The sequence below is a fragment of the Gallinula chloropus genome (assembly GCF_964237585.1).
Source record: "Gallinula chloropus genome assembly, chromosome: 3".
Lineage (NCBI taxonomy): Eukaryota > Metazoa > Chordata > Aves > Gruiformes > Rallidae > Gallinula > Gallinula chloropus.
In genome coordinates, this window is record NC_140087.1 from 42,883,319 (window position 1) to 42,910,359 (window position 27,041).

A 27,041-nucleotide genomic window follows, 5' to 3' on the forward strand; every position below is an offset into this window, starting at 1 on the left:
TTACCCATTTGCCAACTTTACACTCTCTTCCCACTGCAGTGGGGAGAATTTCTTTTACATGGTTTAGTTGCAATCTCTTTGCTTAGAGCAGGACAAAATTAGTGCTGTGCTGAAAGAGGCTACTTGCTCTTTTTGTTCTCACCTACTTCCAAAGACCTTAAAGCAACCAAAGCACAACAGCAGTCACTGTAGAAGTATCCACGAAGCCTTAGACTACTTACTTAAGGTCAAAAGCTGACAGACCTTTGTTTTACCATGCAGCATTAACACACCACAGTCTAAATAAGATCTCAGCATACTGCATGGCATTGCTATTTCTTTTACATTCTTTAGTGCATCATCCCTCATTCTCACTTTACTTTCACTTGCGTACCCTCAGCTCCATAACTAACGCCACACTGAGCTCTCAGAACTCCCTCCCACTCAGGCCAAGTTTGCAGTACTTCAGGATTTGGTATAAGCAAATGTTGATAATGTTTTTTTCTCTAAAACAATGACAGTATAAACAAACTAAACCTACGTCTCAATGCCTGGCTGTCCCAGTCCCTGCGCAGCTGAGGGCAAACCCCCAGACAGCACAGAACCTGCTGCAGCAAGACTTCCCAGAGGCCGTGGCGCTGAGCACAGCTCTCTGCTGCATCCTGGTACAGCTCTACACTGAGCTAAATCAGTAGTACTTTAATTTACAAAAGACAGGCTAGTTGGCATTCTTATGTGCATTTATTCATTACAAGTAGGTCTTGGACTTTATATAAAAAGGAAAAATTTTTATCTTAAACATTTTGGTTTTTGTCAGATCAACATCTATACTATAGAAAATTAATAGTATCAGTCCACTTGTAATTAATTATCAAAAGGGATGTGCAAATATTGTTATACTTTAGTTGAAACCCAACATTAAAAAATACCTTAATCTTCCTTATCATTCCAAGAATGAATCCAAATGTGCACTCTCTTCCATGATCATTATATGCCACCCTGTTTTCCAAGGCAAGTCCATCATCTTTCCTCACATTGACAAGGATCTCCACACAGTTCCTTCAGTCTCCAGAGCTCGCTTAGTTCCTGTGGAGAATACTGGGGGGAAGACAGCATGCCGCTCTCACACGTCTTCTCACACAGCCACAGACTATCCTGTTAAGGGAGGGAAGAAAAAGATTTTCCCTATGTTTTGCCACTTGAAGCAACAAGCATGTTCTCTTTCCATAAGATCAGAGAATTTCCTCAGACTTACTTGATACCGCTTGGGTCCTACAGCTGCCATCCAGATGCCCATGCTCACATCTTCACCCTGAGACAACACATTAAAACAAAAAAATGCAGTTATTAGCACCAGAAAGGCACAAAGCATGGCTTTGGGAACTAGAACAAGTTGCATCATGTACCAGCAGTAAAAAGTGGTAACTACAAAAACCTGTGTCTGATTATTTTAGAGGTGTTACAATCATCCTCCCAGTTTTTCCTGTTCTTGGCTTTTGTATTACAACTCCAGAGGTTCTCAATCCAACAGTTTTGCTGTGACCTAGAACAGACTTTAAGCATAGCAACCAAATGTGCTGCAAAGCCCAGGAGAATCCAACACGAAGACTGGATCAATGTTCTTACCAACCCACTGAGTTCATACACCGCCCGCCGACTGGTTTGAGATAGAAAAAACTGAACCAACGCTGTACTACCTGGTACGTCTTTAATCTCTCAGAGTTGCTTGCCAGCCACTGAACAATATCTTTGGAGATGACGTAGCCAGATCCACAAGCAAAGGCTGGATACGCAGGGCTTGGGTACTCCAGCTCCTGCCACTTCCCAGTTCGATCAACCGCCCAGTTCAGTCTGAAACTGAAGACCCGTGTTAGACGTGAGACGTTTATACACACCCTCTGTGAAACCTATGAACACTGATAATAACCAGTATTAAGAGGAAGCAGAAGAACATGATCCTAACTATAGTTAGTAGCCTTGTTTCCCTAGGGCACACCTTTAATTGAACACAACTGAAAGCCTAACTGTTGTTTGCTCTCAATCTCAGGCAGTACGAGAGCGTTCTCGGAACTCCTTACCCACGTTCTGCAGCAGCAGGGGTCACATAACCCATTTTCCCAGTAAATCTAGGGGCTACTTAACAGCCAGGAAGCCAGGCAAAGCACTGGGTGTTTTTTATATGCCTTTGCTAGGCTGTTTTCACTCAAAGGCTGCCATCCCTGATTTAATTACAAAACACCTTCCCAGCTCTCCTCTAAGGAGGGCTGTACTTGCTGCCAGCGGGCTGCAGGAAGCCAGCAGCGCTCTGCCTGCGTGGATCCCCAGGCAGCGCGGCACGGCCAGCTTCATGGCTCACCCCACAGCGCTACAGCCCCTGTCAGGCTGCTGGGTCAGGCAGCAGAGATGCCCAGCTCTTCCTGCTCAGGAACAGGCCACTCATACACCTCTTACAAGTACTTCATGTGCTCACAACTAAGCAGCATGACTATGTCAGTGCAGCAGGTTCTCCCCCTTTTTGCAAACAGGTGTAAGTGTGGCTGAACTCAGTTGAGAGCACAGGCAGCTAAAAGCTTCAGCAAGCTGCTAAGAGCTGTCACCTCTGACAACAGCCCCGTGAGGAGGAATTAGAGCTGGGTGGCAGATCTGTTCTCAGGCTCTACCCGTTCTCAGCTGACATGGCAGAAGCACCAAGCAGGTAAGAGTCACATCTGATACCGGAATTCACTTCAGACTCAGCATCTTCCACTCTAGTGACTTGCAACAGGAAGGGTGTGACCCCCTCCAGACTAAGGGGGGAGGGGGTTGCTAATTATAATTAGTATAAAAAGCTAATTATACTCTAGTGATTTCAGCATTGTTTCCTACACCTCACACTTGCCTTACTTTGAAGGCTGTGCCTGTTAGAGAATTTACACTTGATGTCACCCCAACATAACGTTCTCCACATACAGAAAAGATGCCATTTTGTGCAACTCTCCCCTCCCAGCACAACTTGTCACTTCTTTGTCAGTAGCCTAGTAAAATTACTTGATACCTTAACACACCATTTCTACATCCAAACTAATTTTTTTAGTCTGCAGAAGAAAGCACTATCAATCTTCATTAAGTTCATTCAATGGTTATTCTAAGGCCAGCATAGAAACGTTAGTACGACACAGAGCATGTTACACTCAACAGCATTTTGTACACCCCAGGAAAAGGGGAGGTTTGTATTAGAACTTAAACGTATCTCCATGGAAAGTTTCAAGTATCTGAAGTTTCTTTTTGGCCTAATTAAGGTTAAGAAAAAGTGCCATTCTTTCCACAGCATGGTAGGTAAGCCAGCATCTCAACTGCCTTTTCGTGCACAGCATTCATATTAGATTCAGTCTCAAACAACTGGGTATGTTCTGTCCCATCCTGAATTTTGTCATTTGTAGACAGGATCACTTAATCCAAAGCATTCCCTTCCCAGTTTCACTGGGATCTCCTCCCTGGTTTCTGCCACCGTAATCTGAAATGATCAATTTCAGCATTCACAAGGACTCTGAGCAATTTCTCCACCAACACAGGAATTAAGTATTAGCAGATTATAAGGAACACTGGGCAACAAACACACACGTCTGGTCTAGAAAGAGCTTAACAAGGTCCAAGTGAAGAATGTGGTTTGAGTTCACATGCTCAGCAGACCAGAAGGGAGACCATGAATAAAGTCACCTCAAGGGCCAGATGTATTAACCTTCTGCTCAGGAAGTTACATTCTCCATGCACCAGAACCAGCTCCTAGAGGAGCCTAACAGCATTTCATTTGCACTTTCACCAATGCTCAAGTCTAAATATAGAAGTTACTGAGTTGAAAGGAGAGCCTGAAAGGATCCCCCAAAACCACTCAGAAGACTTCTGTACAGCCAGTGGTTACCCACAAAGCTGAACACATAACCAGAAAACTGACCAAGGAGCAGGCCAGACCCATGGTAGGGGTAGGGGGACGCCAGGCAATCTCTTCGATATCACACCCTCATCTCTCACAGATACTCTCCTGAAGAACTTTCCTTACATCAGTTGGAGTGGCAGCCCAGGCAGCTTACACCTCGTGCTATTTTTCCTTTGGCAAGTCTGTTTCATCAAGTTCCTGACCTTTTAGATTGCTAGAATGAACCTGTCTTACCTTCACTATTAGCACTGCCTTACCATAAAGCTAGTTCCAGGAAAATTGAACAGGCACCAGGCAATGAGGCTTTTTGTACAGGCCAGAGAAGGTCAGCCCCCTGCATCAAGCCTTAAGATGATGACAAGAGCGCCGCTCCCCACACTTGGACACACACTGTCACACACCTCGTTAAATCACTAACAGTCACTACCAGATAGGTGGAGCAAGACATCTTTAGCAGCAAAGGCCAGCTCTTCCTCAGTGAGCAGCAAAGTGAGGCACGCTGTGCTGTCGTGCCACACTGCAGCAGCACATCATCTGTGCTGTGTCGGATACTCCGGCAGTGTAGCAGTGCATTCCGTGGATGGAAGGGAAGAGATGGGCTCTTTTGATCCTCACAGTTTTCACAAGGGTAATGCAGGCTGGGGAGCTCCACTCCAGAATTCATGACTCAGATCTACCATTTCAGGGCAGCCCCAAATGGGTGGCATGCCTGTCATTCCCAGGCTTCCAAATAAACTGCAGACTATGCAGGCAATTTTGTTTCTCCTGCGTTACCCCATTTCCTCAAGCCCATCAGAAAAATCACAGTGGTTCCCAAAAAGCAGCCTTGACAGTTCTAGTATGCATTTGCCTTTTCACTTCACTGCACTGCTGGAATACTTTTATGTACTGAAGCACCACAACTGAGACATATACAACCCATTTCACAAAGACATACAATGCATATCAAAGCTAGGTAAGGCAGTCAGCAAGTTCAACTCATAGTACAAACATGGAAAGCTACTGTAAAGGACTGATGTCTGCATTGAGATACAAAGTTCTACACATACCAAGTCTTGTAACTACCTTCCACAGGCTGACAAGGGGCACACACACAGTTACAGACTTACAGCAGTAAACCTTTCACTAAAGACATAGTATCTCTTAAAGACAAATTAAAAAAAACATGAAAACCAACTCACTTTCCCCACCAGATGTTTGGCCTGTCCAATTTTTTCTGCATTATCCTGTTAAAAACAGCCTCCAAGTCAATGTAACAGTCATCATCAGTCTTCAGCAGCAAATCAAAACTAGTTGATTCAACTGTCCTGTAGCCAAAAAGAAAAGTGATGAGATGCTGAGCTGCAGCTCACAAGCTACAGTTACACAACAGAACACTCTGGAAGGGCATTTTTGGGAAGCAGAGGGGAAGGAACATCTTTCCTACCCTTGGCTTTTAAATTTTTTCCCTACTGACCAAGGCTGACTGCTTGTCCTATGTAAAGGAGGAGCAGCTGCATCCTATGATGATCTTACAACGTGGATTTGTTTATGAGCTGAAGAAAACAAGCATGAAGTTTTGCTCTCTGGGACAGATGGTAGATTTACTAATGAATCCCTCTTGAACAGTATTGACCTCAGAGGGGTGTGAATCTCTGTTGACAGTGGCAGCACAGCTGTTAAAAGCCAGTGGCTACATGTCAGCAGCATACTTTTCAGGATGAGACAGTCAGCTCAAGGGCAATACAACTGTAGAAGGTTGTAAGAAACATCTGTGGAAACAACTCAGTACTTACTCTTCCTCAGTGCAGCACCCTTCAAATATGAAAAAAGTAACGTTTAACTGTCTGAAATAGTTGAATATATTGTCACTTGTCAAATAACCAAAACAACTTATTATTCTAAGGATTATTCTTGGGTTGATTAACAGAAATTGGTTTTAAGGGTAATTTAATGGGAAAGGCATTTTCTGTAAGCCTTTTATTACTAAATCTTGACAAGTTTGCTAACAGATAAGTAATGATCACAAGGATCCAAGACTTGCCATTCAAACTCCTATTTTAGAACTGAAAGCATGGTCCAGTTTTGCAGTTACATTCATAACCGTGAAATTGTTAAAGAAGTGCATAATCTTGCAAGCAACTACAACTGTCAGTTGTATTTCCTACCCCACAGCAACAACAATTAATTGAAACAGTTGTCTCAGAGTAATGGCAAGAATTGCAAATTAGAGGCAGCAGCTTTGATTCACCCTAGTCAACATGAATAGGCTATGCAAATTCTTCCTCTCAACCTTCCTTCCCCCTGGCACAAGCTTTGCACCCTGTCCCTCACCTCAGCCCTGGCCAGGCTGCACTTAGACCATGGCGTGCAGCCTTGGGCTCCTCATACGTGAGAGACACGGACATACTGGATGGAGCAAATCCAGCGAAGGGCCACCAAGATGGCTAAGGGACTGGAGCATCTCTCCTCCAAGGACAGGCTGAGAGACCTGGGTCTGTTGAGCCTGGGGCAGAGAAGGCTCAGGGGGAGTTCAGCAGCGTATATAAATACCTGAAGGGAGCATGTAAAGAGACTGCGCCAGGCTCTTTTCAGTGGTGCCCAGTGCCAGGACAAGTGGCCACCAACTGAAACGCTGAGTTTACAAGCTGGCCAAAAGCCATCCTTCAGAAGACTAAAGCTGCTAATTTTCAGTCAGAAACAAACTAAAAGAAATTACAAGGGGACATGAAAATTTTCACACCTGGCTTGTCTTGCCAGCTTATACTTATTTGAAGCACCAGGGGTCAGCGTTCAAGAAATACAGATCCTGTGACTGTGTTCATTAGATACACTACACGCCCCCAAAACTGCCAGACAGAAATACAACCTAACGAAGTAAATCCCACCGGGTGAGTATTTCAGAGAATCTATCAGAGGACATAACATGCTGGATCACCTTGCATTACAAACAGCAACATTCCTGAGTGAAAGTGCTCTCTCTGCAACTTACCATCGGTAGAAGTTCAGCAGTTTGGCTGGAACGTTTCTGTAAGTGTCAATAACATCTACAAAAACAATATCGTCATAGGTACTGCTTTCTTCCTTCAGTAAAGCATCTTCTTTCTCAAGATTTTTTATGTGACTTGTAAACCTTTCTGGGCGAGTATGGAGGCTTTTTAAAAGAGCATCACCTTCTGAAAGAAGCAGCACCCATCATTAAACAAAGATGCACACCTACATACAGCTTCACATTTCTCTTGGATCATACATGACATACTGACAAAATTAATCTGAAGCAGCATTCATCTCAATGGGGCTATGAAAACCCTGCAATTAATTAAAAAATTCTAAGAAATGTTCTAAGTTGCATAGTAACAAAGAAATCTTTTTTCTGCAGTATTCTCTTTCTTTTCAGTAATAAAAGAATTTAACTTTCTAAGGTTCTTTTATGTTAAAGAGTTGTCCAGAATTCACTATTGCTCTTACTGGTTGAGTAGAAGGCTTACTGTTGTATTAATTACTCTTAAACATATATAACTAGCACTACAAAATAACCCCCCAAACAAACCAAAAACCTCCTATGTTAATCAAACTGGCACTGCTTTGACACAGCAGAGGTACTCCCCTGCTCAATTTCATCACATAACTGACCACAGATGAAACCCAAAAGCAAGAACACTGAACAACTCAGTAAGGAGATAGTTTGTGGCACTGAAGAATGTTTTGACAAACAGGATGGGAGGGCTTTTGCACACCTCAGCTTAGGCTCCTACACAGATGACAAGACAAAAGGCTGCCCGATTTGTATCTGCCAGGCCTGACTACAACAACACAGGAATAATGCTCTGAAAGTCACTGCTTATGATGGACTGATAAGGATACACGATCGCCAGTGTTACATGGCCAAAATCTTAGACACTGGCAAGGATATTCAGACCCCATCAGCTCTGTGAAGATTCTGCTGAAATAGGTGTAAGCCAGAAAAAAAGAGGTCTAAAAGTAGGCTATGTTAGACAGTCACTATTTGTCAGAGCATTAATATTGAACATTCTAAAAATTATTATCAGGAAAAGATTCCTTGAGGACCACACTGCACAACATCTTTAAACTTGGGTTTGGGTAACAGACTGAAGGACAGAGAATCTAGATTAAAATGGTATTTCTGTTCATAAAAAGACACGGGGATGCAAATCAACTAGAGAGGCTGACAAAGAGCAAGCAAAGAAATACCAGGACATTGACATTAGGCATAAAAAAAAGAAAGAAATTGTTTCTCCTAACAGAAAACTGAAGTTGATCGAGCTCACAGAAATAAAGATTAATTTTACCTCAGAAATGTAATTTCAGGTTCCTGAATGTGATGCTATGTTTCGTAGACTTACCTTGGATAGTGTAGATAAAACCACCTGCTATTCCCTCCACACCTTCTGTGAGTTCATGTGGCAGTGACCCTTCCCCTGCCTGCTAGAGACAGATTAATGGAAAGAAATAAATTAATCTCTCATTACTGATGTGTTTTCCCTGTGGTCTTAAGGTGTGAAGTTTTCAGGCAAGTGAGACTGAAAATAATTTAAAGCTCTTCTGCTTTGGGTACCTGCATAAGGGAAGACTAAGAATTTTAATTGTAAAGTTTTGTGGTGTTTTCTGAAGTTTCCCCTAAATCTAGCAGCATCACTGAAATTTTTAGAGAGTTGAGAGAAAAATGTAAAGTTATTCTGGCTAAATGACAACAGCACAGCCTGTTTAAGCAAGCAACATTTTGACAGGAAGAGACATGCTGCCAAAATGCAAAGTTCAGACTTAATCCCATCCATTGGGATTTTAGCACAGAGTTTTTGATCCACACTTTGCCTTCTCTGACGATCTGATGCTGCTTCACACCTGACAACAACAGTAGGTGAACTTTACTCCCTTCAAAATAAAAGATGCCACTACTAACATCAATTTTTGCACGCCCTCATCCTTTTCCCAGGCAAAGCAAACTTCCCCCCTGAGACAACAGAAGCAGCTCAAATGAATTAACGGTTTTCAGAGAAACAGGGGAAAGCAAAATACTAAATACACAAGACTTGTATGAAAAGTAGAAACACTGTGGAAGGGAAAGCAAAGTGACTCACTGTGATGACTCTGAAAACACCCCCTCCATCATTCACCGTCACTTTATGAAGGTTTCTTGAAAGAAGGCCCTGAAGATCTTGGCTTTCCCATACAATGGTGCCTTCAAAACTCTGTTAAGAGAGAAAAATGCTGTCATGCAGGTATTGAAAGACCTCAAAGGATAAAAATCAAACAGTTTGGGGGTTTTAATTTAAATTTTTAGTTCCTGCATACACTTCACCCAACGTAGAGTGTGAGCACACAACACAAGTGTTTTACTTACACTTCAGTACGTTACAAATGAAAGAAATACACCTGCAAAACTCAGTAACATGTAATCGTGCTTTTAAGACTAATCATGAATCTCTGTATTAGGAACATTAAACTCTTAGCAGAAGTTTAGCATAGAAGACTCTGGCTTTCTAACATCATTAAGAAAGCATTTAAAGGTGACCTGAAGTGAATTTTTTTTTTAAATCAACTCTAAAAATCTCGCATTACATAGAGAATATACTGAAACAGATTTGAAAATAAGTGCTGCTTTTTAGTTATCTGCCAAAACAAGAGAACAGAGCCTTAATCCTGACATCAGCAAAACTCAAAGGAAAATACAGACACCTTTATGCTGTCAAAGCTGTCACAAGCTACTGCAGGACAGTCGCAGAACTCTGAGATTACAGCTTGGCTAGTGAAGAAAAAAATAGTATCTTTAAAATTGTCTAGTTTTAAGTGTCAAATTTAAGTTATGTCATGCCATGGATGTCTGTGTGTGTACATTCTTGCATTTAAAAGTATTTCAGCTCAATTTGATATTAATTCACCTAACAGTCAGACTATTGCTCATTTTTTGATACAGCTTTCCTGAAGACCCCTTAGAACATTCAAAGAGACAAGTGGTATGCTGTACAGGTAAGAGTGCTGGTAGTACCATTCATTATTTTCAACCTTATGACAAGGCAGTATACTTCTGACTACTAGATGAGTGCAATCTCTTTCATTTCCTTCAGTCACAGGAAAAAACACTGGTGGCTACTGCAGGCCTTGGAACAAACAAAAAACTTGTTTCAACTATTTGTAGATACATCTCTGTTGCTGTAGAAAGTCTGTTTACTGGCACTAACTTCTCAGCTTTTTCCCATTTCAGCTTCTTCTTACTCCAGAAACCTTCTCCAGAAACCCTAGTGACAGTTCAAGCCAGTTCTTTGCTTTCCTCTGGAAGTAGGTCTTAGCATCTGTGGTTGTCTGGTATTTAATGATAAATGTGTATTTTGAAAGTCTCCCATCTATTATTTATAATGCCAGCTCTATAACCTAATGATGGAGCCCAACAGCGTTTATTCTAGCTTGACTTGTGTGCTCAACACCTTCCCCTTGTTTGTTTAATTACCTGTCAGTTACCAAAACAGATGGACTGCTACTAAGACTTTTTTTTTAAGCAGTGGGACCTCCAAACACCTTGCATAGTAAAACCCTCATGCTCCATTTCTCTATTTGTAGAGGGTGTCATCTCCCATTCCAGTGTTTCTTGCTGTAGGGACTGGGCTCTAATCCCATTTCTATGCTTTGTTTACAGCCACAACCTTTGCTAAGTTGTTCAGTGAGCCTGTGAGTCCTTTTACTCCTCAGCAACCAGAAGCATTAATATTCTCACCACTGACAATTACTGATACTGACTTCAAACTCGTACCAAGAATCTTAATTGGTTATTACCAGTGAACCTCAGTGTCAGGTGTTCTAAAGCTGCATACAATCATTATTTTCCAGGTTGAGAGATTTGTAAGCAAATTTTCTAATGGCTTTAGCCTTCAGCTATTCTTACTCTAAGCTGCTTAATGAAAGCTGAGGCCTGAAAATGCTTAAAGCAAAACATTAGTGGCACACCTGAGACTACATCATCTGTTTTTCCCCATTTAAATTCCAGCCTTGTTACTGCCAGAGCGCAGTGGCATTTACAGTGAATACCGAACAGGTGTACTGACATAATGCAGCCCTGCCAAACTCCTCTCCTAGTGCTAAACAGCGCTGTGCTTTTTGTTTCTCCAGCTACTCCCCATCAGTAACACAGAGTATGCAAGTGGCCCATGGCTTTTTGTCAAAATAAATGCAGTGCTAAGGCCTGGCTGTAAGAGCCCCTGCATGAGGTTTAGCTTTCTGCTTGTGGTTCTGCTCTTCCACGCTTGCAGTCGTTCCAGAGCTGACTGATCGATTCTGCCTTCGACAATCTGGCCTGCCAGATGCCTGTTCTAATGCTGCATTTCCCTCTCCTTCCCCCAGACAAGCAGGAAGAGCAGCACTTCAGCTGGAAGATGAATGAAGCTCTTCAGCAGTCTGTACAAACCATTACTTCTTGAAGGTGGAAAGGCAGAGAATAGATATTGTCTCAGAAGCCATCTTGTGACAATTAAACAGTTCACTAAATTTACTCCTCTCAAACAAGTAGATAGGAACACGTGGGCGTTTGTTCCATCTCCTCTGAATCATCTTGCATGGTTCAGCATCCCAAGCATACAGGAGACGACAGGCTGTGCAGAAGCCCTATTAATCCACATTAGAGACATGCTATGCTGTAAGCATTCAGAGCGACACGGATCAGATTAAGGAAGCCCACACAAAGAAATACATGAATACTAATATCCCCTTGCTAAATTAAATACTTCCCAACTGTCTTTCAGGAAAAATGCAATCATTTATAGCAAAACTACAACTGCCTAGAATTTTGGTATCTCCGAACAAAATCTTACAAGGAAAAGGCTTAACACATTACACTATCAAATACTCTTTTTTAAAATAAAGTAAAAAAAAACTTGGAATCTTTTTGACATCAAATTAGACTGTCAAAACATATGCACAAAATACTGCAAGAGGTCTGCTCACCCAAAAGGTCTCCTAACAGCATAACAAACTTGCATAGCATTCAGTGAAAACTGTTTAGGATGACAAACTAGTTAATCAGCTTGGATTCCCCTTCAAAAGAGGTGGTTTGTAAATGCATTTGTTCCTATACAGCCAGGGGAATAAAAACTAGGATTCTGAACTGGCCCCAAATGTCATGTCCTGTCCTTCCCCTTTAGTCTCCTCTTGCTCCATTCTTTCATAAAACACTTGCTTTCTTGCATAACAAAACAATCCAGGCCCAAAGACAAACTGCAGAACTAGCAAGGGTCCAGTCACAGAGAAGAATAGTTAAATGATGAGAACAGCCTAAAACAGCAGCTGACTTCTAGTGAGAGATCCACCGGGGACAATTCTTTGTACCTGTCTGTGAGCATCTGCTGAACTAGACACCTTGGTTTGAGTCAACTTGTGTTCACTAAACCTTCACTGTAACAATACCAGGAGGTTTTTCCTACCTATTTTCTGTGTTCCTTCTGTATTTACTTTCCTTCCTTCCTAAGCAGCCACAGGTAGGTTCTATATCCCTACTCTTGGACTGCAACCGCAAACCCACAAAAGCAAATGAACAAAAGACTTTAGACCCTGGCTGGCAGCTTAGCTAATGGTAGCTCAGAACAAGCAAGAATCCCAACACTTTCATTACTGCCAAAAAAAAAAAAAAAAAGCTGTCTTCTCCTAAATTTCTGAGGGCCACACATTTTGGGAAAAAAAAAAAGGCACAGGATGGTGACAGGTTTAAAAACCCAAATGTCAGTCTTCTGTATGCCACATGCTCCATCTAATACACTGCAGATGGACCCTGCTGCAGATCTTCTTAAGGTTTTGGTTCTTGTTTCCTTGCATGGTTCAATGAACAAACAATTCCCCACTGATGCCACCAATAAAGGAATAACCAACATTTCAGAAGCCCTCAAGTAAGCACTTCCTGATTACAACTATTCAACTAATACTATATCATTGCAAATTAACACACAGTATCTTGCTGTTACGTCCTAGACATCAGCAGCAGAAACCTCTTTTCCCTAGAAATCTGTGCCATCTTCCCCTACCTATCTTGTGTACTAGTTTCTGTAAAAGCAGGAGGGAAAAAGAAGCATCTTTTTACCTAGTCTCTGGTGAACTCTTCCACAGAATCAAAGCAGGTACACTTTTCACTCAGAAACTGAAAAGATTTCTGAAATTGATTGTATTTGCAAATGTGATTTTTTTAAAATCAATTTGGGTTTTGCTTTATAACTGCTGGTGCTAATGAGATGGTGAAAAAGAAATTCCTGATTTCAGCACGTGCCCCTCAACAAGAGGTTTTCACTTGCCCTTTCCTGCCTTAAGCAAAGGCCAATTTTATCAGTCTCTTCAGATGACTTAAGAGAACCACAGGCAGTTCCAATACGGCACATACCTCTGGCAAAATGAACTGCTCTACTGGCTTGTACCACAGTCTGTTCACTTGTACTCCACAGCTTGGTGGACTAAAGCGAGCACTGAAGAGAGCTTCCTGTGAACAACAGAAAAGAAAAAAATTAAAATGCACATTAAAAGTTCTGTGAGATAATGCAAGTCCTTATCATCTCAGTCAAGTTATAATGGGAAAAGGCTTACTGATTGTATAAAACTTAGTGACGTTTTTATTCACACAACAGTCTTACAGACTCCACAGAATTCAAATGTTGGATTGATGTGGTAGAAGCAAGCAACAATGGAATAGGAGAGCAAGCTCAGCTAGAATCCAACCAACAGAGCACATATCTGGAAGACTCAGACTCATCTTCCAGTCTACAGATTTCCTATGTTCTGCTTACATAGCTGACTACTATTAATGGCAACAACGGATATTGACCCTTAAAACTTCAGTGCTGCTATTTTACACAGTCCATCAAGCAGCTCATACATAACAAGAGGACCTTGCCAGATACCCAATCTTCAGATTCTTATACATTACTCATGGCACTCAGTGAACTTTTTCATCTTTTGCATGACTACCTGTGTGTATATATCTGTAAAATAAGAATTCACAACACAACAGAAAAAGTGTAATTCATATATTTATCAGTTAAGTACTAAATCATCAACACAGCATGTGGCCTTCTGTAAGAACTCAGTCTACAATAAAGACACCACATGCTTTACTCCACTTTCAAAAGAGAATTACAATACCTCACCTCATGTTCTGCCTGATATAGTTTTACAGTGATGTTCCTCTGGAATCCAACCCCATCAGCTTCATAAAATACCCCAAGACTGGTAATGACAATGGGGTAAAGCACACGGAAGTTCACACTGACAATTCTGTCTTCAGACAGTACAGAAGGTACATCCTCAGGGAGACTGAATGCTTCGATTTCCTGATTCAAAACTGCATGAAGAAGAAAGGACAGAGGTAACGTGAGAAGGCATCATAGTTCTTGAACTGGATACACACAAAGCCCACTAGATACATGCAAAGCATCCTGATTGATTAGTGTGGCTTGCAAGTGCATGAGGATAATCAAACACAGGAGAGAATACAACTGGGTGCAGACTACAGCATAGAGAAACTCTGAGTGACATAGCAATCTGCCAGCTACCCACAACTGCAGGCCAATGACCCTACACATCTGCAGTGAAAAGATTAGAAACACAATAAATCCACTGAATGAAGACAAAAATGCTATTTGATTGCACGAGTATCTGTGTATTAGCATAATAAAATAATTATTCAAGTATCAAAATGGCATGCACCTGCACTTAATGCCAAAAAGCCAGCATCTGAATTATCTCCCTCCTAAGCACTGAGGTACCATTTATTCATGGGAGATTGGTTAACAGTGGATGTTGCCATTCAAAGAGAAAGTAACAGAAGTTTCATTTTATGGTGAATTATGGCTTAAGTGCCAAGCAGTCCCCAGTTAACTTGCAATTAAAGTAGAAAAATTAAATAGGAAAAAGAGGTGATGGGAAGAATTTACAATTTTAGTTGAGAATTTTTATAAGACAGAATTTCATTTTTTCCCCATGGTACATGTCTTAATTGTTTACTCTCCAGGGCAGAATCTGAAAAACCCATCAGGCAGACCTGCACAGCATTCACTTAGTCACCAGAGAAGTCCACTTGACACTCAAGAGACTCTGGCACCTTACTACTGTCTTCACATATGACATTGGTTCGGGTCATTCCAGCTCTCTCCCATCTTCATTTTTCATGAGGATCAAGTAAAAGCATATGTTATATGGGAGAGACGGTCCCTCAACACAAAGCAAATGCAAATCCATTAGAAGTCAACGGCCTTCCCTTCACTCCCCACTTTCTTGCCTGCACGTGGCACTTAAAGTAAGGTTATGAAACTGTTACAGCAAAGTCTAGGCAGCATTTATTTTCAAGACCGGCTGTCTCAGTTAAGCACCCCAAACTATTCTCACAATCAAAGATCATTAGCTGTAGTTGAGATCACAAAGTTTCTGAAAGTTAATTTCTATACCTGGGTTACTGATGTTCAGAAGTTTGCAGGAGTAGGGGTCTTCTCTGTCCTCCACCGGCACAGTACAACCATGTGCACCTATTATAAACTTCACAAGGACACTAAAATAATTTGGTTTTATTAACACCAGTTCTCTTCCCTCCTCCCTCCACCATCAATAAACTTACTTCATCAACAGCCTGTCTTTGACAGGATTAAGATTTTGAACCCCTTAAAAATCAACAATGAGGGTTTCTATGTAGACCAACCATGTTAGACCCCTTATAGGGGCTCAATTCCAAACTCACATTAGCGTTTTACATTTCATCATGAGGACGCAGGAAGATTGGCAACTAAGAATGGGATTCAGGACAGCCAGCAGACTAAACAGAAAACAATCTAAGACAACACTGAAGGATCCTGAAGTCCTGCCTTTCCCTGCCTGGCACTGTTATAAATTCAAGATTGGTTTTTTTTGCTTTCAAAAGGCAATGCAAAAAAGAATATGGAAAAAGACACACAGTATCAAAGGAGGAACAAGGACTCCAGACTATCCCTTACAATTAAATGTCTCAACTTCAGGTAGTAGCAAACCAACAGGTTGCTTCTTCCAACCCCAATCATGGTGTGCTACAGTCAGGAGATAACAAGCAGTAGGAAGAGCAAGAACACCCACCTTAGCCCAGTCTTTCACCTAGCAGCTAAATATCCTCCAGGAACTCTGAATAAGCTATGAGAGATCACATTTTTAGGCAACTGAAGTTGTTATGCTTCACTCCAAATTGCATACTGACACCAAATTTGCAAATGGTAAATGGCTTTCAGTGCAAGGCCTTGCATGTTGGTACCTGCCTATCAAGATGACTGTTTCCAGGAATGAACAGCAGCAGAACTTTCTCAACAAAAACAGGGCTGTCTGTAGACTGTCAGGCCTATATGAGCAATCAGGAAGGGTTCTGCTGGTCACTCACACTGCACCAGTTTGGCATACCTGGTGCAGTGAGAAACAAACCTGACCTTCACATCTGAGGATGTTTTAAGATTTTTTCATGGTTGTCTCACCAAATGTGATCCTGCCTGCTTTCCAATATCCTGAATTACTAAGCATTTCAAGTTGCATACTGTACAAAGCATACATTGCAAAAGAAAAAGGGAAAGTCTTATACATCATTAATGAACAGTGACAACTAATTTCAAAAACAAACAACAGTGAACAGTCAAACAATACATTTTATTCCTTGTATAGAATACAGTTCCATCCCAGAACAAGCAGTATTCTTGTACATTACTAAACAGATTTAAAAAAAAAATAGAGATCCCCACAAATAAAGAAGAAAAAACAACACTTTAAAAAAAATTAAATATCAAGATATTTAAGCTAATGCTATTTTTCCCTGCCCTCACAATGCCCCAAACTGCAAAACACTGGAGATTACCGTTGGCTCAGTGTAGGATGTTGTTTCAGGTGCTTGAACCAAGTGTTCCTTATAACACTGCGCAGTTCATGATTGTGTCGAGCTGACAAAACACCTACAATAACATCATAATGTTTCAGCTTCCACTGAGGAAAGAAGGCCAGTGGACCTAGAAGCATAAAGTGACAAAGATTTATTATATACACATATCACCACAAGCCTGAGTTGCCAGCAGTAATTAAAATGCATCTCAAAAGCAAGAGTACAGGGAACCTGAAACACTGAAAACAAGCAGCAGAATTACTGTTACATCCTTGTTCAGATTCAGGGAAACATTTATACAATGTCAAAACCTTCACTATAGCAATCTAGGAAAGCTTCACTGCAACGAACTAAGCAAGTCACTTGCAAGCAAACAAAACCGTGACTCACAAAGCAGGAAAGAACATAAAGCTTAGTTTTGACTGATAGCATCTTCCATTCTTTAAATATTTGCCTGCTTGTCTTATGAGTAAACTGCCCTCTGAGAACATGCTCCTTCTGGGTTTCTCTTTCCTATCAGACATCAGAAACCCTGTGGGCAAGACAAAAGGTCCTGCTGTTCACTCTGCCACACTCTTGACAGTCCGGGCCTTCTGCTTGCTCACTGATACCTCCTCCTGTATTGTTTACCCTAAAGCCTGGGGGTTGACATCAGTGGTACCAGGCCTTCACTATTAGAATGGCCCACTATTCTATCTAGGAAAAACAAATATTTCAACAAGTCCTGGCAGATTCATAAGCAGAGCCATTTTCCCCCGTCTTTTTAAAACTGCTGGATCACCCTTTTGCCTCACCTTTTCAAACTAGTATGTCAAGGCCTGTTTTTTCTCACTGTTTGAAGTTGAACACCACCCTGCCTTCATGCAGGGTATTAAAGCCCTACCCATGAGAATACTCTGGCTTTATTCATAGCTGGATATCACCACCAAAACCTGTAATCTATGATTTAGCTTGTGCTGATTTAATTTAGAGATCATAAAAGCTAGACTTAATGTCAAGCAAGATTATGACCAGATAGAGGTCCAAGGGCCTGCAAACAGGCAAGTGAACAGCTGAAGTGAATTTGCATAGCTTAATTTATCAGACATTCTAGAGTTAAGACATATTTATGTTTAGCTTTAGCAAAGGACTGCTTTCCTCTCATCTCATGATTTTTTTCATTAGGCTGCAGATAAAGAAAACAGCCATAAACATGAGTGAGGGCCCTCTAAACTACTGCATAAAGCATTGACAAGATCATTTTAAATTTAATTTTAAACAGACCAAAAATACCTCCAAGTTTGTATTGTGCACTCTCACTAGAAGGGGGTTGAATTATAATCCAGATTCTACCTTCTGTACCAGCATCCCCTTTCTCCAGTATCTGAGAAGACAGATGGGTCATTACAACTGCTTACTAACTTAGGATGTCATAGCACCCACCACAAGAACTGCTGGTGCAGCAGACATCCATTGAGCCTGATATTCCATCTTCAATATGCAGTGGAGAGGCTTCGACTGCCTTCTGCACTGAATCAACATCAAGAGACTTCAGAAATTTGTTTTATTTTTTTCTTTAAAGGCTGTTGAGAACAGCTTGCACCTGAGTCCCTGGTCCCACAGCCCAATAAAACACTGCTCTGCAACTGATTCTCAGACCAGAGCAAGAACAGGTAAAGTACAGAGCGACATTTCCACTGAAAAACCTTTCCCAGTCTATTTTCCACTAAATAGTTTAGTTCTAAGCATGCAAACACTGATTTTCAAGAAAAAGGTAAAGCTCCACAATTATTTAAATGAATCTGTATTAACAGAGATGTTTAGCAATAAATTAAGCTGAGCATTAACCTACTGAGAAAGTTTGCATCGACTTATCCTCAGAATGACTTCAAAACCCAAGCAGCAAGCCACTTGTTCCATTCCTTAGGTTTTCACTATAACTGTTACACTTCTAATAACAACCATACCCTGGACTGGTGGCAAGGCTCAGGAATGCAATGTGTTTGCTGACAGAGCTAAATACAAACCTACTGCCCTATATAACATCTGAAGAAGCTTGTAAAACAAACATGCTGCCTATTCTGCACACAATTTTAATTGTCCTTCATGCTGGGAAACACCAACTATTCAGAAGCTCTGTATGTCCTCAGAGGGCATTATATAGCCAAGACTCACAAGGTCTCCACCACGGCAGAGGTACATGAAACAGCCACACATTTTAAAGCTACATCACTATGGAAGTATTAGACTAGAGAGGAATTTGCTTTCTTACCCTTTTCTTTCCTGGCTCTTCTTCCATCTTTAGATGGAAGCTATTCTTTAAACAGCCTCTGCAGCCTTAATCACAAGCCTTCCAATTTAAGACTCATAAGAAGACTAACATGTTTGTAGACTGCACATGAGGCACTGTTCACACACATTTGTTTTAGATTTCACTTTTAATTAAAAGCAGAACCATTTCATTAAACCAAAATCAGAAAAAAAAACAAAACTAAGAGCAACAGTCTATGGGGTGGCTTGACTCAGAATATACACACTTTTAATTAGTTTATATTTTAAAATGAATGAAGCTGTTCATTATGAACCATTCATGTGGGAACAATGTTAATGTAACAGATGTTTCTGAATTAATATCCTACTGCTTTTAGAGCAGACAGCTCTTGTTTTAGGCTGTCTTCAGGCTTAGTAAGGTAGCATTACAGCACCCCACATTCAAAACACTGCCTTATCTGTCTAAAGAGCTATGCCATTTTATTTTTAAAACCACTGAAAATGGAAAGGAGGAAGGAAAGAAAAGAAAGAAAAAAAAAGAAAGAAAAAAAAAGGGGGGGGGGGGAGAAAAGACAGCTTACTTCACCCAAAAAATATGAATAAACTCCCTCCTTATTAGCAAAGGGTTCTACTTCCTATGGAAAACAAACTTTCAGGAAAAGAGATTTGTGCACCTCTCTCTGTACCAGCACTATTAAAAAAGGGGGAGATAAACTCAGAGGTGCAGGGGAAAAAGACTACTATTAATTTTAAAGGATAATTCAGGTATGTGCATATAATACATACTCTGATACAACAAAAGAGAAAACATTACTGACCTCCAAGTCCATAATAACAAAGTATTTATACAAGGAATCGATACTTGCCACTAGGGAACAAACCTATTTGTCAGATGTTCTATTTTTGTGCATTCTTAGGCCAGAATTTTAAGTCTTGGTAATAGGCTTTAAAAAAATACATGCTATATCGCTCTTACCTTGCAGTGGTTGTGCAAAATAATTATGCCTTTAGATTTTCCAATTACAAAGATAAAAAACCCAGTAATGTTTAAGGAGAGGACCAGAGGGAGAGGAGGAGAACAAAGTAACATACCACATTCCGTGATAAAAGTGCTGCTGACTGGAGGGATTCAGAAGAGGAATCACAGAACACTAGGAGTTGGATGGGACCTTGAAAGATCATCTAGTCCAACCCCTCCATGCCAGAGCAGGATCACCTAGACTAAATTGCCCAGGAACACATCCAGGTGGGTTCTGAATGTCTCCAGAGAAGGAGACTCCACAACCTCTCTGGGCAGGCTGTTGGAAGCCTTTCCAATCAAAAGCTCACACTATCACTAGCTGCATTGCTTTTAAATTCTCACTGCCTTAAATCTGCATCACAGTTGCATCAGGCTGCCCTAGACTTCTCAGTGGAGCTCAAGTAGCCAAATGTGCAATGCCTACCCTACGCTCTTGTAGCATCACAAACTCACTGGGTTTCTCTTTGCTGTTTTGCTTGGAGGCTGTTACCTACAGCAAAAGCTACAAAAACATGAAAGGAAGCAACCCTCTCTCAGCTGCTGCGATCCATTTAATTCTGTAGAGCAACTGTAAGGAGTACTTCTGTCAGCTCTAAGATTACCAGAGTCCAGCCTGCCAGAGTCTCGTGTCACACGGTTAATAACATAGCTGGGGAGTATTTGTTAAGAACAGTCTCCCACCTAATTCTCTGATGCCTGACCAGATATGGCTTTTTATTAGTACAGTTTTTCACCTCAGTATAAGCTGCAGTAAGCTTTCACAGGATTCTTTGTCACCAATTTTCATGAAACTTGGTGAAAACGCTGGTTGTTGAGACATCCACCTGTCTGTCACGCTTGACTGAGAACTACCAACGAATCAAAAGTTAGGGATGGGACATAGGAAGAGGTAAAACAAGTGCAAGCAGAGAGCACAATGCTGTGCCCTTAGAAGACAAGGCTAAAGATGCAAAGAGCACAATGCTGTGCCCTTAGAAGACAAGGCTAAAGATGCAGAGGTGTGTCTCCCCTGCTGAGCTGGCCGTGGAAAGACATCACTGGTGACATGCAGCCTGCTGGCCCTGAGCAGATTTCAGCCACCTCGGGAGCAGTCAGTGGCTCCTGAGGTTTTCCAAAATCCCAAACTACAAAGAACACCATGCAACTCTTCTTCCCCTGAGTCTGGTTCTCAAGCAAAATGTCAAGTTAAGCTGTTAATTATATTTACTGCCATTATAAGGAGATGAAAAGATTGAGAGATCATTTAGCTTGATTTTGTCAATAAACAAGGTAAATACAATCTTGCAGCAAATATCTCTATTGATACAGGGTCCCTTACCAACAACTAAATTTGGCAGTGACTTTCAGGTAAGTTTGACATAGTCTGCAGTCCCCAATGTGATTAAGTTCCCACATTTCATGGGGCTGGACTGGACAGAGAAAAGACTCCCTGTTAGCGTCTGCACTGAGGAACGCAGTGGCGTAGGCTTACCTGCGCTGTCAGGTGCCAAAGAAACACCATGGGAGACTACTAAAAAAAGCACACTCCACAGAAGGCTGGGTTTTCTATCTGCTGCTACCCGTGCTGCTACATTATTTCTTTAAAAATAAAAATCAATGAATGGAACTAAGTAGGACAGACATAAATTATTAGGAATATTCTCAAATAATCTACTTTTTAAGATAAAACTAAAACAGAACAGCATCCCATACTCCCCCAAAAAAGGTCCCACACATTCCAGGTTGTTATCTCTGCCTATTGTTGAGACTTTGCAACCGTATTCCTGCTTTTAAATGCCTTTCTCTTTCTTCTGTGCTGCTTTGTGAAAGATCCAAACAAACAGGGAGGAAGGAATTAACTGCATATAAAGAAGGTTTGTATTCACAGAATGCTGACGCTTGCAGAAAAAGAACAAACCAAAGAGCTAAAGCAGCTCTTTCCCCCTCTCTAATCTTCATTTAATCTGCTATAGCTCATCTGCATTACAGGTTTCTCTGCAAACAGAGGTACATGACCCCCCTGCAGTATCTACTTTACACCAGAGCTAAACATCACCAAGACGTACAACCTTATGCTTCTGCAGGAGCACAGTCCTCTTTGAGACAGACAAGCCTTTAGAGAAGCTTCTAGACAAGCTTTATAGATTCTCCTCCTCTGTAGGTGACATTTTTTTTACCAAACAGCATTTCCTTCAAGTAAGGGGACAGCAGGGTCCTTCTGAGTTGCAAAGCAGCAGTAATAATAGTGGTGAGGTGACAGTGCCCTAAACGCACTCACACATTTCCAGACAAATCTAGGAACAACAGCCAAGCATCAGAAGCACAGAGACAAAAGGAGTAAAGCAAATCCCTTTTTGCAACACTGAAGCTAATGAACTAATTCTCCCACCTTTTTTAGGGGGGAGAGGCGGGGAGGGGAGCAGGGAAGCACAGCACCTTTATCCTTTGAAAAGTTTTTACCAATCCCTGATGCTGTGAAACAAAGACCAGCTCCCAGGGAAGGCTACTTTCTTTACTCTGTGGGCAATTTAAGAGACAACTGAAGACCTTCCTTCAGCCACAAGCCTCCAACACTGGCAGAAGTGGTAGTCTTTGCCCCTGCTCCAATGCCGAAACACAAACAAGCACATCTAGTGCTGGTTTAGTAGTTTGCAGTGTATCAGATATCAGTCTCCAGAATAACTTCAAACCCTTAAAAAAAATTAAATCCAAATTCAGTTGGAAAATAGTCAGCTTTGTTGTGGATTCTTTGTCAAGTACTTCAAAGCATCAAAAGTGAGAGGGTGTTTTTTGTTGGGGATGGCCCATCCCTGGAAAACAATGCTGTAGCATGATCTGACAGATGAAAGCCAGGAAACTGGCATTTTAGGCAGAACTACACAGCCAATGCCAAACTTGACATGCTGATGGAAGGTTTCCATTTCTAAGGTCATCAACTGACTGGTCTTTACACACCTACAAAGGATGAAATAACTTTGTGACCAAGCATACTGCTTCCTAACAGACAGGCTTAACAGATTTCAGACATCTTTCCTTAAGAAAGAATCATATTTTGGCAGAATTTCTCCTTACAGACTTATGGCATCACTCATAAGCTCAGAGGTTGTTTCTACACTGTTATTTCAGTTCTGAAAAGCCAGAAGCAGGTTAAAGTCTCTCTCCTCTGACCTCTCATGTACACAGGCTAGTCTGTCAAGGGGTACAGCTTTAATTTTACAAAGACTAAATAAATGCTGGCCTAACCAACATGTATATGGTTGTGTTAGGCCACTGCCTGAAGAAATACGTGCTGAACCACAGGACAACAGATGGCATACAAGCAGTTTCTAGAAAATGGTGGTTTTTAATCTGTTGCATAATTATTCACTAATAAAAGATTGACTCTAGCAAAACCAAAGGGGCCAATTCTTAGCTGCCACCCTCCCCCACAAATGTAACAGGAATAACATCTTAAAGGGCATTAGCAACAGCAAAGTAGCAGCATATTACACTGAATGTGTGGGGCTTCTGAAGAGGCACTGCAACTGAAGCCCTACAATGAGTAATTTCCTACTCAATAAGACTTGTACCATCAATTAAAACACACAATTAGCAATGAATCCACCTGGAGTGCTAAAAGCAGGTCTGTCTGTTCTTTCTCAAGTTTCTGAGGTCATTTTATAATTAGCACTTATCTTAGATATTTTTTATTTTTATAAAAAAACAACCGAAGCCTCCTACCCACAAACTTCCTTTGGGTAGCACTTATTTGTAACCAGTTAGACAGGGATTTCAATTAAACCTAAAAGCATGTTCTTGCACAAATCTCGCTCAGATGTGTGAATTACAGTCCCATTAACTGATGAAAGGGAGCCACCAAAGTCAGGACAGGGACACAAAGGCCAATGCCTTTGGTCTCAGAACTAATCCTATTTATTTTTTTTCCCAATTAATGAGCATGCCTGCAACAACCGTACTCTATCTTCTGTGACACCGAGGTGAAAGTGACCATGAACACAGAGAGTCAGAATATTGCACAGGAAGAGACAAAGCCAAGAACCAAAGCATGCAAGCAGACTTGCAGGCCTTTCACAAGGGGTAGTAAAAAAGAAACCTTTAGTAAAGGAGGTACTTCCAATAGAGGAAGAGGTGTAGATGGAACAAGCGAAGACTAGAACACCGGTTACCAGTTAAAATCATCTGACCAATAGACAACAAAAACCAACTGTTTTCCAGAAATAGAAAACCTTTGTCAGTAGAAATTAGAAGTACCTGAATTGCTCAGCTTAAGAAAACAAAGATTTAAAACAGATACCTTTGTTCTCTATGGTTACATGATGGAAGCATACTTGAAGGAGGAGAAAGAACCTCTTAACTGAGCAGCTTAAGGATGGGAGAGCACAAACCAGCTGCAAGTAAATTTAGGCCAGAAATGAGGAAACATTTCCAAGCTTCTGGAACAGCTTCTTCCTAAGACTGCTAGGAATTCAAGTGAACAAACAAAACGCCACCCCAGCCCTTCACTAAATAAATATTAGCTGCCCAGCTGCCATTTTAAGACAGAGATCAAGAGCTGCTTATAAGAAAAGTTTTCAGAATTGATGGCCAGAAATGTCTATTCTGGTCTTGGATTAGTGAGCCAATGATGTCAAGGTAACTAATCACTAAGACAAATTATTGACTTTTTAACAAATTTCCATTTGTGTGCATGCACCTGACTACTAAGACAGGAATTAAACTCCTTGGAAAATAAAATTGCTGTTCACTCTGCCTTTGACCTCCACTGGTAACGAATTTTGCAAGTCTTGAGACACTACACAACTAACTGTTGAGACTCAAAGAGAGTATGCAGAAATACCAAAGAATATATAAATAATGCATTCTTATGTCACAGTTATAGTACAATACTGTCCCATGATCAGATTTCAATTTTTTTCATACCAGTGATTCCAGGTATTGGATAATAAAGAGCAGCTGGATCAGTAAACAAACAAAAAAAAAAAGATTACCCAATAATCAATTTAAACAAGTCTGGCTTTATCAGGCAGTACCAGATCCTCTTAACCAATTTCAGATTCAAGAAGCATTTTAATAAATAGGGTCATTTATTAGTCTTGTGTACACGTATTCATTCGAGTTCCTAAAACACTCTGAATAATAAAAACAATCAGAGACAGAAGAAGCAAAAACAAAAGCAGCCCCTTAGATCATCCTTCTTTCCTCTGCCAAGGCAGCCATACCTACAACTTGGACATTCTCCGGTACTTTGAGGGCTAAGAGGTAGACTTCTTTCAACTACCATGCAAGGATCAGGCCTACAAAGAGACAGCACATGTACAGCATTGAGCATTTTCCTACACATGATGGAAGCTCTCTTTTAGTAAGAGGCATCAGCTTTTCTCTCCTCAGTGTGAATACCTGAGTTACAACTAAATAAACCCTGCACAAACAAAATGTACTCTTCAAAAAAACCCCAAACATTTTTTAATCCTAGTTATATTAACATTTTCAAATGCAATATAGCTTCACTGCAACAAACACAAACTCCAATAGTAACTGCATCTTTGAAGAGCAAAGCTTCCTCTCTCCCTTCCCAATGGGAGAAACTTCTGGATTTTCTTTAGAAATGTTGATTAGTGGAACACACATTTCTGCAGGAAAGATCGCCATGAAGACTCCACACTGCCACTTCCAACTCCAAATTAACGCACGGAAGGTACAAAAGCAGCACCGTGAAAGAGGAGGCACAAAGCCAACCAGGCAATTCCAGTCAATTTCAGGCGTTCTTTTATAATTCAAGTGTGACCACCACTCACTCATTTGTTACACAAGGGCCTGAACAGAGACACAGCGAGACCAGCCCCCCTCTGTGGCCTTCGGGCTGCCAAATGCACTGAGCCCTTGCTCCTTTCACACCTGCGTCATTAATTACTGCTGGAAATGGCCAGACTCTCGTCCCCTCGCAGCTGTCGCACGCACCGCACAAGAACAGGTACGAGTGACAAACAGGCCACTGGGTTGCTTAAACCGAGTTCTAAGCAGATTTTAAGTGAAACACCAGCACACCGTTGTTTTTCCTTATCGCTTTCTCAGGTGTCCTGTGGAGTATTTATTGATGCTCCCAAACCGCACCTGCGGGCAGCTGACAGCTTCCCGGCCAGCAGACAGCCTTTCTAGGAGCCACACAGATTCAGGGCCTAAAAACTACCGCTCGTTTTATGAGGAGCGGAGAGTAAGCCCTAGGGGGGATGGGGGGTCTGACTCCGCCTGTGCCGGCTCACACCCGCTCCTATGAACAGCTTCCCGCACCACAGGCGCGGCGCCGCGCAAAGGCCGGGCGTGACGCGAGGCAAGGGAAACCGGTGGGAGCGGAGAGCGCTCAGGAGGTGCCGCTGCCCCGCAGGAAGTTGCGGCGCACCTTGGGCAGCCGCCCACCGCGACCGGCACCTCCAGGTTCACACGCAGAGCCGGCGCTGCTCTCTCCGTTCGCGCCGTGGCGGAGCCGTCCCCTCCCCATGGACCCCACGCAGGCACTCCGGGAGCTTTTCCCCGGCGGGCTGTCCCAGCCCCTCCAACTCCCCCCCGGCACTCCCCAAGCCCGGCAGCCAGACCCGCCAGCAGCAGCTCTGCCCGCAGCCGCGGAAACGCCAGAGCCGCCGGCATCGCAGCGGCGGGACAGCCCCGACCGTTTAACGGCCGGAGACACCCCCCACACACACACCTTCCCCCACGCGCACACCCGCTCCCCGGCCTCGCTAACCGCCCCAGCCGCCCGAGGCACCCCTCTCACCCAGCCCCATGGCCCCGGCCTCTTCTCATCAGGCTCCTGGGGACGGGGGGACTCCTGCCCACACGGAGCTTCCGTGCCCCGAGCAGCCTTCCCGCCACCCTCCCCTTCCCTACCTGCCGAGTGCCTCCCGGGGCCGCCTGGGCAGCTGAGCAGCAGCCAGAGGTGCAGCGCGACCCCGACCGCACAAGGGCACAGCAGCACCAGCCAGTTTCGCATTGGCCGCGGCCGCAGCCAGCCCCTTCCCCTCCGCGCCGGCCTCTCCCAGCGGCGCCGGGGCGACGGGCCG

The 27,041-nt window shown here is 42.2% G+C and overlaps 1 protein-coding gene across 1 annotated transcript; it reads right to left on the reverse strand.

Annotated features, from left to right (window-relative positions):
* Positions 1-947: 947 nt before the first annotated feature.
* B3GALNT2 (beta-1,3-N-acetylgalactosaminyltransferase 2) lies at positions 948-27,041 on the reverse strand. The gene is made up of 12 exons (XM_084261965.1): positions 26,869-27,041; positions 16,716-16,905; positions 15,301-15,401; positions 14,005-14,198; positions 13,245-13,340; positions 8,971-9,081; positions 8,236-8,314; positions 6,864-7,047; positions 5,074-5,199; positions 1,677-1,836; positions 1,235-1,291; positions 948-1,134 (listed from the first exon to the last, which is right to left on the reverse strand). The coding sequence occupies exons 1-12, from the start codon at positions 26,969-26,971 to the stop codon at positions 1,000-1,002; spliced, it is 1,536 nt and encodes a 511-aa protein (XP_084118091.1). The 5' UTR covers positions 26,972-27,041; the 3' UTR covers positions 948-999.